The 15,314-nt window shown below is 26.7% G+C and overlaps 1 protein-coding gene across 1 annotated transcript in view; it reads left to right on the top strand.

Annotated features, from left to right (window-relative positions):
* The window catches only part of LOC129746696 (CD63 antigen-like), a 59,925-nt gene extending 47,116 nt beyond the window's left edge, over nucleotides 1-12,809 (top strand). The window contains exon 5 of the mRNA XM_055740545.1: nucleotides 9,552-12,809. Coding sequence (XP_055596520.1) covers nucleotides 9,552-9,617 — 66 coding nt within the window. The 3' untranslated portion in view covers nucleotides 9,618-12,809. The remainder of the gene's footprint in view (nucleotides 1-9,551) is intronic.
* The last annotated feature ends 2,505 nt before the right edge of the window (nucleotides 12,810-15,314 follow it).

Raw genomic sequence — 15,314 nt, 5'->3', positions numbered from 1 at the left:
AAAATTGTCAAAATAGTCAAACTTGTCAAAACTGTCGAAATTGTTAAATTTGGTAAAATTGTCTAAATTGTAAAAATGTTCAAAATGGTCAAAATTGTCAAAATTGTCAAAATTGTCAAAATTGTCAAAATTGTCAAAATTGTCAAAATTGTCAAAATTGTCAAAATTGTCAAAATTGTCAAAATTGTCAAAATTGTCAAAATTGTCAAAATTGTCAAAATTGTCAAAATTGTCAAAATTGTCAAAATTGTCAAAATTGTCAAAATTGTCAAAATTGTCAAAATTGTCAAAATTGTCAAAATTGTCAAAATCAGTGATGGTAAATTTCGCCCGTCACACTTGACCCGACTAGTTTTGTTTCATCAAACGACTGGCACTGTTCTCAATTGACGGAGCCTCACTACTCGCATGACGGATAAAGCACGACAACAATCAACATTTCTCCATCATCGACTGGCGAAGCTCCTACACATGGTCAAAATTTCTCCTGAGAGTGACTGGCAAATCTCTTCACACTTCGATCGGCTGCTGACGGCAGGTACAACTAATTGAACGACTTGCTGGCAGAGAGCAACAATAGCAATAAAAAACTGAAAACGAGCTTGCTGGCAGGAGCAACAATAATAATAAATGCGTTTCTTTTTCGTCATCGGTCGTTTGAATGCGATTGCTTGACTAGGTTATTATTTTAGCTTCAAATGACTGGGGAATGAATGACTGGCAAACGAAGTGACTGGTCGTTAAGGAACAGTCAATTGAGTTTGACGGACCAAGAGGCTTCACAGTCACAGCTTCACGCCTCATGACGATGACTTTTGCCAAGCCTGGTCAAAATTGTCAAAATTGTCAAAATTGTCAAAATTGTCAAAATTGTCAAAATTGTCAAAATTGTCAAAATTGTCAAAATTGTCAAAATTGTCAAAATTGTCAAAATTGTCAAAATTGTCAAAATTGTCAAAATTGTCAAAATTGTCAAAATTGTCAAAATTGTCAAAATTGTCAAAATTGTCAAAATTGTCAAAATTGTCAAAATTGTCAAAATTGTCAAAATTGTCAAAATTGTCAAAATTGTCAAAATTGTCAAAATTGTCAAAATTGTCAAAATTGTCAAAATTGTCTAAATTGTAAAAATGTTCAAAATTGTCAAAATTGTCAAAATTGTCAAAATTGTCAAAATTGTCAAAATTGTCAAAATTGTCAAAATTGTCAAAAATGACAAAAATGACAAAAATGACAAAAATGACAAAAATGACAAAAATGACAAAAATGACAAAAATGACAAAAATGACAAAAATGACAAAAATGACAAAAATGACAAAAATGACAAAAATGACAAAAATTACACAAATGTCAAAAATGAAAAAATGACAAAAATTACCAAAATGACAAAAATGAAAAAAAAATGACAAAATTGACAAAATTGACAAAATTGACAAAATTGACAAAATTTACAAAATTTACAAAGTTGACAAAATTGACAAAATTGACAAAATTGACAAAATTGACAAAATTGACAAAATTGACAAAATTGACAAAATTGACAAAATTGACAAAATTGACAAAATTGACAAAATTGACAAAATTGACAAAATTGACAAAATTGACAAAATTGACAAAATTGACAAAATTGACAAAATTGACAAAATTGACAAAATTGACAAAATTTACAAAATTAACAAAATTGACAAAAATGCCAAAAATGACAAAAATTACACAAATGTCAAAAATGACAAAAATGACAAAAATTACCAAAATGACAAAAATGAAAAAAAATGACAAAATTGACAAAATTGACAAAATTGACAAAGTTGACAAAATTGACAAAATTGACAAAATTGACAAAATTGACAAAATTGACAAAATTGACAAAATTCACAAAATTCACAAAATTAACAAAATTGACAAAATTGACAAAAATGCCAAAAATGACAAAAATGTTAAAAATGACAAAAATGACAAAAATGACAAAAATGACAAAAATGACAAAAATGACAAAAATGACAAAAATGACAAAAATGACAAAAATGACAAAAATGACAAAAATGACAAAAATGACAAAAAATACAAAAATGACAAAAATTACAAAAATCACAAAAATCACAAAAATTACAAAAATGACAAAAATGACAAAAATGACAAAAATGACAAAAATGACAAAAATGACAAAAATGACAAAAATGACAAAAATGACAAAAATGACAAAAATGACAAAAATGACAAAAATGACAAAAATGACAAAAATGACAAAAATGACAAAAATGACAAAAATGACAAAAATGACAAAAATGACAAAAATGACAAAAATGACAAAAATGACAAAAATGACAAAAATGACAAAAATGACAAAAATGACAAAAATGACAAAAATGACAAAAATGACAAAAATGACAAAAATGACAATAATGACAATAATGACAAAAATGACAAAAATGACAAAAATGACAAAATTGGCAAAAATGACAAAAATGACAAAAATGACAAAAATGACAAAAATGACAAAAATGACAAAAATGACAAAAATGACAAAAATGACAAAAATGACAAAAATGACAAAAATGACAAAAATGACAAAAATGACAAAAATGACAAAAATGACAAAAATGACAAAAATTACACAAATGTCTAAAATGACAAAAATGACAAAAATTACCATAATGACAAAAATGAAAAAAATGACAAAATTGACAAAATTGACAAAATTGACAAAATTGACAAAGTTGACAAAATTGACAAAATTGACAAAATTGACAAAATTGACAAAATTGACAAAATTGACAAAATTGACAAAATTCACAAAATTCACAAAATTAACAAAATTGTAAAAATTGTCAAAATTGTCAAAATTGTCAAAATTGTCAAAATTGTCAAAATTGTCAAAAATGACAAAAATGACAAAAATGACAATAATGACAAAAATGACAAAAATGACAAAAATGACAAAATTGACAAAAATGCCAAAAATGACAAAAATGTTAAAAATGACAAAAATGACAAAAATGACAAAAATGACAAAAATGACAAAAATGACAAAAATGACAAAAATGACAAAAATGACAAAAATGACAAAAATGACAAAAATGACAAAAATGACAAAAATGACAAAAATGACAAAAATGACAAAAATGACAAAAATGACAAAAATGACAAAAATGACAAAAATGACAAAAATGACAAAAATGACAAAAATTACACAAATGTCAAAAATGACAAAAATGACAAAAATTACCAAAATGACAAAAATGAAAAAAAAATGACAAAATTGACAAAATTGACAAAATTGACAAAATTGACAAAGTTGACAAAATTGACAAAATTGACAAAATTGACAAAATTGACAAAATTGACAAAATTCACAAAATTAACAAAATTGACAAAATTGACAAAAATGCCAAAAATGACAAAAATGTTAAAAATGACAAAAATGACAAAAATGACAAAAATGACAAAAATGACAAAAATGACAAAAATGACAAAAATGACAAAAATGACAAAAATGACAAAAATGACAAAAATGACAAAATTGGCAAAAATGACAAAAATGACAAAAATGACAAAAATGACAAAAATGACAAAAATGACAAAAATGACAAAAATGACAAAAATGACAAAAATGACAAAAATGACAAAAATGACAAAAATGACAAAAATGACAAAAATGACAAAAATGACAAAAATGACAAAAATGACAAAAATGACAAAAATGACAAAAATGACAAAAATGACAAAAATGACAAAAATGACAAAAATGACAAAAATGACAAAAATGACAATAATGACAAAAATGACAAATATGACAAATATGACAAAAATGACAAAAATGACAAAAATGACAAAAATGACAAAAATGACAAAAATGACAAAAATGACAAAAATGACAAAATTGGCAAAAATGACAAAAATGACAAAAATGACAAAAATGACAAAAATGACAAAAATGACAAAAATGACAAAAATGACAAAAATGACAAAAATGACAAAAATGACAAAATTGGCAAAAATGACAAAAATGACAAAAATGACAAAAATGACAAAAATGACAAAAATGACAAAAATGACAAAAATGACAAAAATGACAAAAATGACAAAAATGACAAAAATGACAAAAATGACAAAAATGACAAAAATGACAAAAATGACAAAAATGACAAAAATGACAAAAATGACAAAAATGACAAAAATGACAAAAATGACAAAAATGACAAAAATGACAAAAATGACAAAAATGACAAAAATGACAAAAATGACAAAAATGACAAAAATGACAAAAATGACAAAAATGACAAAAATGACAAAAATGACAAAAATGACAAAAATGACAAAAATGACAAAAATGACAAAAATGACAAAAATGACAAAAATGACAAAAATGACAAAAATGACAAAAATGACAAAAATGACAAAAATGACAAAAATGACAAAAATGACAAAAATGACAAAAATGACAAAAATGACAAAAATGACAAAAATGACAAAAATGACAAAAATGACAAAAATGACAAAAATGACAAAAATGACAAAAATGACAAAAATGACAAAAATGACAAAAATGACAAAAATGACAAAAATGACAAAAATGACAAAAATGACAAAAATGACAAAAATGACAAAAATGACAAAAATGACAAAAATGACAAAATTGGCAAAAATGACAAAAATGACAAAAATGACAAAAATGACAAAAATGACAAAAATGACAAAATTGGCAAAAATGACAAAAATGACAAAAATGACAAAAATGACAAAAATGACACAAATGACAAAATTGGCAAAAATGACAAAAATGACAAAATTGACAAAATTGACAAAATTGACAAAATTCACAAAATTAACAAAATTGACAAAATTGACAAAAATGCCAAAAATGACAAAAATGTTAAAAATGACAAAAATGACAAAAATGACAAAAATGACAAAAATGACAAAAATGACAAAAATGACAAAAATGACAAAAATGACAAAAATGACAAAAATGACAAAATTGGCAAAAATGACAAAAATGACAAAAATGACAAAAATGACAAAAATGACAAAAATGACAAAAATGACAAAAATGACAAAAATGACAAAAATGACAAAAATGACAAAAATGACAAAAATGACAAAAATGACAAAAATGACAAAAATGACAAAAATGACAAAAATGACAAAAATGACAAAAATGACAAAAATGACAAAAATGACAAAAATGACAAAAATGACAAAAATGACAAAAATGACAAAAATGACAAAAATGACAATAATGACAAAAATGACAAATATGACAAATATGACAAAAATGACAAAAATGACAAAAATGACAAAAATGACAAAAATGACAAAAATGACAAAAATGACAAAAATGACAAAAATGACAAAAATGACAAAAATGACAAAAATGACAAAAATGACAAAAATGACAAAAATGACAAAAATGACAAAAATGACAAAAATGACAAAAATGACAAAAATGACAAAAATGACAAAAATGACAAAAATGACAAAAATGACAAAAATGACAAAAATGACAAAAATGACAAAAATGACAAAAATGACAAAAATGACAAAAATGACAAAAATGACAAAAATGACAAAAATGACAAAAATGACAAAAATGACAAAAATGACAAAAATGACAAAAATGACAAAAATGACAATAATGACAAAAATGACAAATATGACAAAAATGACAAAAATGACAAAAATGACAAAAATGACAAAAATGACAAAAATGACAAAAATGACAAAAATGACAAAATTGGCAAAAATGACAAAAATGACAAAAATGACAAAAATGACAAAAATGACAAAAATGACAAAAATGACAAAAATGACAAAAATGACAAAAATGACAAAATTGGCAAAAATGACAAAAATGACAAAAATGACAAAAATGACAAAAATGACAAAAATGACAAAAATGACAAAAATGACAAAAATGACAAAAATGACAAAAATGACAAAAATGACAAAAATGACAAAAATGACAAAAATGACAAAAATGACAAAAATGACAAAAATGACAAAAATGACAAAAATGACAAAAATGACAAAAATGACAAAAATGACAAAAATGACAAAAATGACAAAAATGACAAAAATGACAAAAATGACAAAAATGACAAAAATGACAAAAATGACAATAATGACAAAAATGACAAATATGACAAATATGACAAAAATGACAAAAATGACAAAAATGACAAAAATGACAAAAATGACAAAAATGACAAAAATGACAAAAATGACAAAATTGGCAAAAATGACAAAAATGACAAAAATGACAAAAATGACAAAAATGACAAAAATGACAAAAATGACAAAAATGACAAAAATGACAAAAATGACAAAAATGACAAAATTGGCAAAAATGACAAAAATGACAAAAATGACAAAAATGACAAAAATGACAAAAATGACAAAAATGACAAAAATGACAAAAATGACAAAAATGACAAAAATGACAAAAATGACAAAAATGACAAAAATGACAAAAATGACAAAAATGACAAAAATGACAAAAATGACAAAAATGACAAAAATGACAAAAATGACAAAAATGACAAAAATGACAAAAATGACAAAAATGACAAAAATGACAAAAATGACAAAAATGACAAAAATGACAAAAATGACAAAAATGACAAAAATGACAAAAATGACAAAAATGACAAAAATGACAAAAATGACAAAAATGACAAAAATGACAAAAATGACAAAAATGACAAAAATGACAAAAATGACAAAAATGACAAAAATGACAAAAATGACAAATATGACAAAAATGACAAAAATGACAAAAATGACAAAAATGACAAAAATGACAAAAATGACACAAATGACACAAATGACAAAAATGACAAAAATGACAAAAATGACAAAAATGACAAAAATGACAAAAATGACAAAAATGACAAAAATGACAAAAATGACAAAAATGACAAAAATGACAAAAATGACAAAAATGACAAAAATGACAAAAATGACAAAAATGACAAAAATGACAAAAATGACAAAAATGACAAAAATGACAAAAATGACAAAAATGACAAAAATGACAAAAATGACAAAAATGACAAAAATGACAAAAATGACAAAAATGACAAAATTGGCAAAAATGACAAAAATGACAAAAATGACAAAAATGACAAAAATGACAAAAATGACAAAAATGACAAAAATGACAAAAATGACAAAAATGACAAAAATGACAAAAATGACAAAAATGACAAAAATGACAAAAATGACAAAAATGACAAAAATGACAAAAATGACAAAAATGACAAAAATGACAAAAATGACAAAAATGACAAAAATGACAAAAATGACAAAAATGACAAAAATGACAAAAATGACAAAAATGACAAAAATGACAAAAATGACAAAAATGACAAAAATGACAAAAATGACAAAAATGACAAAAATGACAAAAATGACAAAAATGACAAAAATGACAAAAATGACAAAAATGACAAAAATGACAAAAATGACAAAAATGACAAAAATGACAAAAATGACAAAAATGACAAAAATGACAAAAATGACAAAAATGACAAAAATGACAAAAATGACAAAAATGACAAAAATGACAAAAATGACAAAAATGACAAAAATGACAAAAATTACACAAATGTCAAAAATGACAAAAATGACAAAAATTACCAAAATGACAAAATTGAAAAAAAATGACAAAATTGACAAAATTGACAAAATTGACAAAATTGACAAAGTTGACAAAATTGACAAAGTTGACAAAATTGACAAAATTGACCAAATTGACAAAATTGACAAAATTGACAAAAATGACAAAAATGACAAAAATGACAAAAATGACAAAAATGACAAAATTGGCAAAAATGACAAAAATGATAAAAATGACAAAAATGACAAAAATGACAAAAATGACAAAAATGACAAAAATGACAAAAATGACAAAAATGACAAAAATGACAATAATGACAAAAATGACAAAAATGACAAATATGACAAAAATGACAAAAATGACAAAAATGACAAAAATGACAAAAATGACAAAAATGACAAAAATGACAAAAATGACAAAAATGACAAAAATGACAAAAATGACAAAAATGACAAAAATGACAAAAATGACAAAAATGACAAAAATTACAAAAATTACAAAAATGACAAAAATGACAAAAAAAATGACAAAAAAAATGACAAAAATGACACAAATGACAAAAATGACAAAAATGACAAAAATGACAAAAATGACAAAAATGACAAAAACGACAAAAATGACAAAAATGACAAAAATGACAAAAATGACAAAAATGACAAAAATGACAAAAATGACAAAAATGACAAAAATGACAAAAATGACAAAAATGACAAAAATGACAAAAATGACAAAAATGACAAAACTGACAAAAATGACAAAAATGACAAAAATGACAAAAATGACAAAAATGGCAAAAATGGCAAAAATGGCAAAAATGACAAAAATGACAAAAATGACAAAAATGACAAAAATGACAAAAATGATAAAAATGACAAAAATGACAAAAATGACAAAAATGACAAAAATGACAAAAATGACAAAAATGACAAAAATGACAAAAATGACAAAAATGACAAAAATGACAAAAATGACAAAAATGACAAAAATGACAAAAATGACAAAAATGACAAAAATGACAAAAATGACAAAAATGACAAAAATGACAAAAATGACAAAAATGACAAAAATGACAAAAATGACAAAAATGACAAAAATGACAAAAATGACAAAAATGACAAAAATGACAAAAATGACAAAAATGACAAAAATGACAAAAATGACAATAATGACAAAAATGACAAAAATGACAAAAATGACAAAAATGACAAAAATGACAAAAATGACAAAAATTACAAAAATTACAAAAATGACAAAAAAAAATGACAAAAATGACACAAATGACAAAAATGACAAAAATGACAAAAATGACAAAAATGACAAAAATGACAAAAATGACAAAAATGACAAAAATGACAAAAATGACAAAAATGACAAAAATGACAAAAATGACAAAAATGACAAAAATGACAAAAATGACAAAAATGACAAAAATGACAAAAATGACAAAAATGACAAAAATGACAAAAATGACAAAAATGACAAAAATGACAAAAATGACAAAAATGACAAAAATGACAAAAATGACAATAATGACAAAAATGACAAAAATGACAAAAATGACAAAAATGACAAAAATGACAAAAATGACAAAAATGACAAAAAAGGCAAAAATGACAAAAATGACAAAATTGACAAAATTGACAAAATTGACGAAATTGACAAAATTGACAAAATTGACAAAATTGACAAAATTGACAAAATTGACAAAATTGACAAAATTGACAAAATTGACAAAATTGACAAAATTGACAAAATTGACAAAATTGACAAAATTGACAAAATTTTCATAATTTACAAAATCTACAAAATTTACAAAATTGAGAAAATTGACAAATTGACAAAATCGACATGATTGTTAAAATTGACAAAGTTTTTAAAATTTTACAAAAATTCGTTACCATTTTTTTTACTTTTATCTTGTTTCAACTTTCAGATTGTTGCCGTTCTGCTGGCTTGCTGTCTTTATGGATCTTTCCGACGACAATACGAAACCGTCTAAATGACTACCCCACGCAGAAAGAAGTTTACCGAATAGAGAGAAAGGGAGAGTTTACAAAATATTATAATTTAAATTTGAAGAAAGCAAAAACTACCGCAAGACATAAATTCGTCACAAAATGTAGGTTTAAAAAGTGAGAAACACAACTGAATGCGAACCTCAGTATCTTTTTTTTGGGAGAACATAAAAAAATGCCTCCACTCATGGATATTTGTGCGATCAACCTTCGAATCAACAGACCATTTATACAAGGTGAAACGAGAGAAAAAAAATTAAGGATAAAAAACCAATAGTATTGGACTGTGAAAAACTGACGATAAAGAATGGGATTTTTGGCGAACTAGAGACCAAATGCGAAAAACAACAAATCTAGGGGGGATGATTGGGGAAGGAGCTGATCACAACTTTCTCCGTTTAGAGGGAAAAGATAAAAAGTGATGAGCACTGTCGGTGTGTTGTCGTTGTTGTTTATTTGTTTGTTTGCTCTTACGTGATCCACCGCTGGCTGGAAAGACGAACAAAAACCTGAGAAATCAAAGCTGAAAATTGCTGCCTGCTCCTGAGAAGCACGATTGCCAATAAAAATGAAACACTCATTCGCACCAATCTATCCCCAATCTAAAAGTCCAAAAAAAAAAACGGAGGAAAACCCACCACGTCGCACTGTTTTTTGTGCGAAAGAAATCGAAAAAAAAAACGGAAAGGAGACTCTGAGAAAAACAATAAACTTTAACCTTATCGAATTCGAAATGCAAGGCTAACAACAGACAGCATTCTTTTGGGAGAAAAGGTCTCGGGATTAAAAGCCTTGTGAAATGATCCGATGAATGACCATAAATGGTTTGACGAGAAAAAAAAAAGGAATGAAATTCGCAAACATCAGCACCTATTTTTTGTCTCTTTTCGGTGTGGTCCCTTACCTTAAATGGACGAATTATAGATACATACATACAAATATTGTGTGATGATTGCACCTTAAACAATTTTCACTTCTTCAGAATCATTCCTTATACCGTATTCGATGTAGATAAAAGACACACGAAAGAAGAAAAAAAATCTCTTAGAAAACCATAGAAAGTGAGAGCTCACAAAAAGTTTTAAAAAAAGAATCATATTTTTCTAGAATCCAAACACAAACACAGAGACAAAAGCAAGTTAGATGTGATCAGAGACCAAACTAGTGAAGAAAAACGTAAGAATAAAAAAAAACCTAAATAAATGTTTAACCAATAGCAAAGCCAAAATTATTCAGTTCAAAATCGCCATATTGTGACTGTTTGCATTTCCCTTATATACAAAAAAAAAGAAAAATCTTAGAAAAGAAGGTTAATATTAGAAAAAAAAAAACGAGACAGTTTTGTCACTGCATTTATGGAAAAAAAAAAATCTCAAATAACTAATACACATCAGGAGGAATCAATCATCGTCGAGAGAAAAAAAACAATAATTTTAATCTAAGATTAAATCAACCCAAAACCCCACTGAAGAACTTATTAAAAAGAAAAAATGAAATAAACTAATCATAAATAACAAAACAAAAAAAAAAGACACCGAATCAATTTCGTAAGAGGAAATTGCCTCAGAAAAAGTAAAATCTTTATAGATTACCCAAACAAAACTTTGCTTTTGACAGTTAAAAATATTAACTTTTCATTCAAAAATCTCCATGGTTCAATTGGACTCTTTCTTACCTTTTATATTTGTAATTTTTTTGTGGTTTCCCGTTTTAATTGAAGATTCGTAAAATTGATTTTAGAATAAAAAAAATTTAGTTTGTTCCATGGTCTGTTGATTCAAATGAATCTCAATTTTGAAATTTCAATCCACTGAAAGGGAAACGAAAGTTAGGATTAAGTTTTCCAGTAGAATTGCTCGTCTCAGTTTGGTTCAATAAATAAAAAAAAAACAGTTGCTTTTCCATTCAAAAAGTTCCCAAATGTTTGAAGCTTTTTGAGTAAAAAAACAACAATGTAATAAAAAAAAGACAACAATAATGTTTTCTAGTGATAACAAATAAAATCAAGACCCTCCCAACCTCCCATTTACTCCCTCAGAAAGTCACTCAAAACCAGAAAATTCGCTCACCGAATCAAAAAAAAAACAAGATATTAAACCAACCGCAAATGCCACCTTAATAAATCAGAAGGATTTGCTCTTTAAGATAAGGAAACCCACAGCAAAAAAAAAATAAATCATACTAGTTGTCACACATGTTGCAATGAATCCAATTTGCTCAAAGTCTAACCGAAAGTCCACACAAACTCACAAAAACTTGTACACAAACACATGTAAAGGTTTTTCGAACACATTCACAAACTCACAAGAACACAACCAATCAACAACAACGCGTTTGATGTAGAATCATTGTAGCTGATCCGAGAGAAGTTTAGAAATAGGTCACACAATTTATGTAGAATCGTAAAAAGATGGTCGACAGATTGTTCAAACATATCTTTTGGTTACCGAAATTCATAAGTTTTATTCTTGAAAATGCGGAAAAATACTGAAAAAAATACACTTGAATTTTTTTTTAAAGAATTTACGATATAAAAAAAACAATTTTCAATTTTTCTTCCTTTTGGAAAGTTGATCTAGGGAAACTGGCAAAGGTATGTAGTGAACGAAAAAAAATCAGAAATAAGGTACCATCCACATAGTAGAAAACTGAAAACGCTTGGAAAGACAAAAAAAAAACAGAATGCTCGCAGTTGAGACAACAGTACAGTACCACATAAATCAAAAGAAATAGATTTTTCTGTCCTTAGTGTGGCTTTGCTTCTTGCGCGAAATCGCGCGCTTGATAGTAGCGAAGGAGAAATATTCGTTAGCAACAGCGAAGAACGGGATGCATTAGGCGAAAACTTCGCCATGAAGTTGGCAAACAGTACCTAGTATAACACAAAGTTTCCGTCGTTTCACTTAATCAGAGAGAAGATCGTGGTTATTTTCAATTTTAAAACACTTCTCAGTTAAAAGAAAAAAAAATGAATTAAAATCACCGCTTACAATTTTCGATTACGTTCGAATTTTCAACACTCATAATTGGTTACCAAATGATGCACTCTACATCAAAAAAAGAAACAGTAAATGCTGACCGAGAAACAAAATAGAAAGACGAAATCGTGTTACTGAGTATTTTTGTATGTGTATTTTTATCGTTTAAGTCTGAAATAAATACATTGCCGAACGAGATGATGTCTGGTTTTATTTAGTCTTTTCCTCAGAAAAAAAAATCTCATGGGTTTCGAGACTTCGCTGGGTTAAAAAAGGGTGATACAGCATTGGGACTGCCGTGTGTACAGAACCTAACTTGAAAGTTCTCCCTAAGAGAAACGATGACAGTACATCGAGACTTCAACATATAAGACTCATTCAGATTTCTGATTATCAAGAATGGTTACAGAGGATTGAGACTTCTGCTTGAGAGAATATTTACAGCGAATTGAAACTTCCGTTTTTAAGATTCAGAAAAGTTTTTAAATGAAAGGTTATTAGTTTTATTTTCTTTCTCTGATACAAAATATTAGAGTCTGCCTGCAAAAATTTCTAAGAAGATTGAGACTTCTGCTTGAATTTTATCTTCATAAAACCGTTCCAGCAAAATAATGGTTCCGCATTGAGGCTTCTTCTTATGGATAACCGATATGTTTTATGAAGGATTCTCTGTGAACGGGGTGGGGGGGGGGGTTGTAGTGGTTTAACCTCCACCACCCCCCCCCCCCCCCCGGGGAAATTTTTTCCAAGTAAAATTTTCAACGTAGTAAAGGGAAATTACTTGATCTTAAAAGGTATTGAATAAGGTATTGAAATTCAAAAACACTACCTTGTCTTTAGAATAAGTTTTTTTTAATGAAGTGTAATAAAACAAATTCAGAGTTTGAAACCAACCATTTAAAAATCAAAATTAATTCATCTTATACTAATGACTCATGATGGTCATCAGAATTAGCAAAACAATATCTTAATCCTTGTATCCTCTACTTCATTACTGAAAATTTTGATTTACAAAACATCGTGCTGATATTAATTCTTAAAAATAAGAAACCAATTTCAGTCTCAATTTTATTATGTGTTTCTTGTTTTTCAAAATGCTCAACATCACATTCAAAAGCTATGAATGAAGTGTTAAAACAAATTGAGTATAAGTATATTTTTAAAGCAAAAAACTAATCGTTTTGCAGGTTCGAACAAATTTTGTTAAATGAATTCAATTTTTTTCTAAACTTTGTTCAGTAATGTCAGGAATACTTGTTATGATATCTTTCCATTTTTTCTAAACTGTAGAATTTTACTATTTTAGATCACGCATCATCATCTTTAAAAGTATGTTCCTAAATTTATTTAAATAAATAATAAACAAAATCTGAAATAGATTTGTTATTTCATCAGTTATCAATGATTGGTTTCACCTAAAACTGATATATTTTAAAGCTTATAAACTCCATATCACCAAAACACTAGTCGATAGACAAAATTCGACAAACAAAACGAGTTCAGCGCGCTTAAATCTACCAAATCAATCATTCAATCATAAGCACCAAAATGTTGTTCCTTTGAGTTATCATTTAAATTCTATTAATAAATTTTTAAAAGGGTAAGACGAGTTTATTGAGAAAAAAAAACTTAAAAAATGTTAAAAACTAATCATTTCATATTTTGTTTTAATTTTCAAATTAATTTTAAATTTTATGAATTTTTTTAAATGTTATTTTTTTTTATTTATTCTCAATTTTTGTGTTCTGAAAACATAATTTTCTTGGAAGCCTCGAACCTTCTGTCCTTTATAAGACCCAATATTCTAATTGAAACCGACAAAATATTCAGAGCTTGAAACTTCTAACTTTAAAACCTTTTATTTAAAATTTATAAACTTTTTTTTTTGTTTATTTATCTTTCATGATCATGATAGCTCTAAACCAGGGGTCGAGGAACTTTTTGAATCATTACCCCAAAACATTTTTATTTAAGCTGATATTACCCCATAACGAAGAGCAAAAAAACGAAATCGAAATTTTTTCAGCATCTTTATAACAAATTTATAAAATTGCAAAATGAAAATATACACTTTTCACTCACAAAATATTCACTGTTACCTCCCAAGAATTTCACATTTACCCCATTTGGGGTAATTTACCCCGGTTCCCCGACCGCTGCTCTAAACGGTGAGGCGTAGATTCATCAAACAAAGCAATAACAAAATAATCTAGGTCTGTTTGTAGAATTCAAAGAATTAACACATGCTCATACATTTTTTTTTTTTGTTTCGATTATAGTCGTTTTAACATCTTTAACAAATTTGAAAAGAATCGGATAAGTAGTTTTCAAATGACGATGTCCACGGACTTTAAAAATGTGCTTTCGAGAAAAACGCGTTTGAAGTTTCTGCTCTTGCTTTCTTGCAGTATTAAATAGGAGGAGATAAAGGCCTATAATTTCTACAGTTTTGCTTCAATTGACTTGAAAATTTGACACAACGTTCTTGAAATGTTTTACAATAAGAAAATAAAAAAATCGATTTTTTGAAAGTGTTAGACCCTACCCTCCCCTTAAGAAAATACGTACTTATGTAGAAAAAAGGAGTGCTCATTATGCCCTGGGTGCTCGTTATGCCCCTATTTCAAAATAAAAACGTCGACGCTGGTGTGGGGGATGTTTCGGAACCAACAGAATGGATTTTACACTTACTTACAGCACAGA

Source organism: Uranotaenia lowii, chromosome 2, assembly GCF_029784155.1.
Source record: "Uranotaenia lowii strain MFRU-FL chromosome 2, ASM2978415v1, whole genome shotgun sequence".
Taxonomy (NCBI): Eukaryota; Metazoa; Arthropoda; class Insecta; order Diptera; family Culicidae; genus Uranotaenia; species Uranotaenia lowii.
Note: the sequence above shows the minus strand (reverse complement) of the source record. Positions and strands in the feature narration are given on the sequence as shown.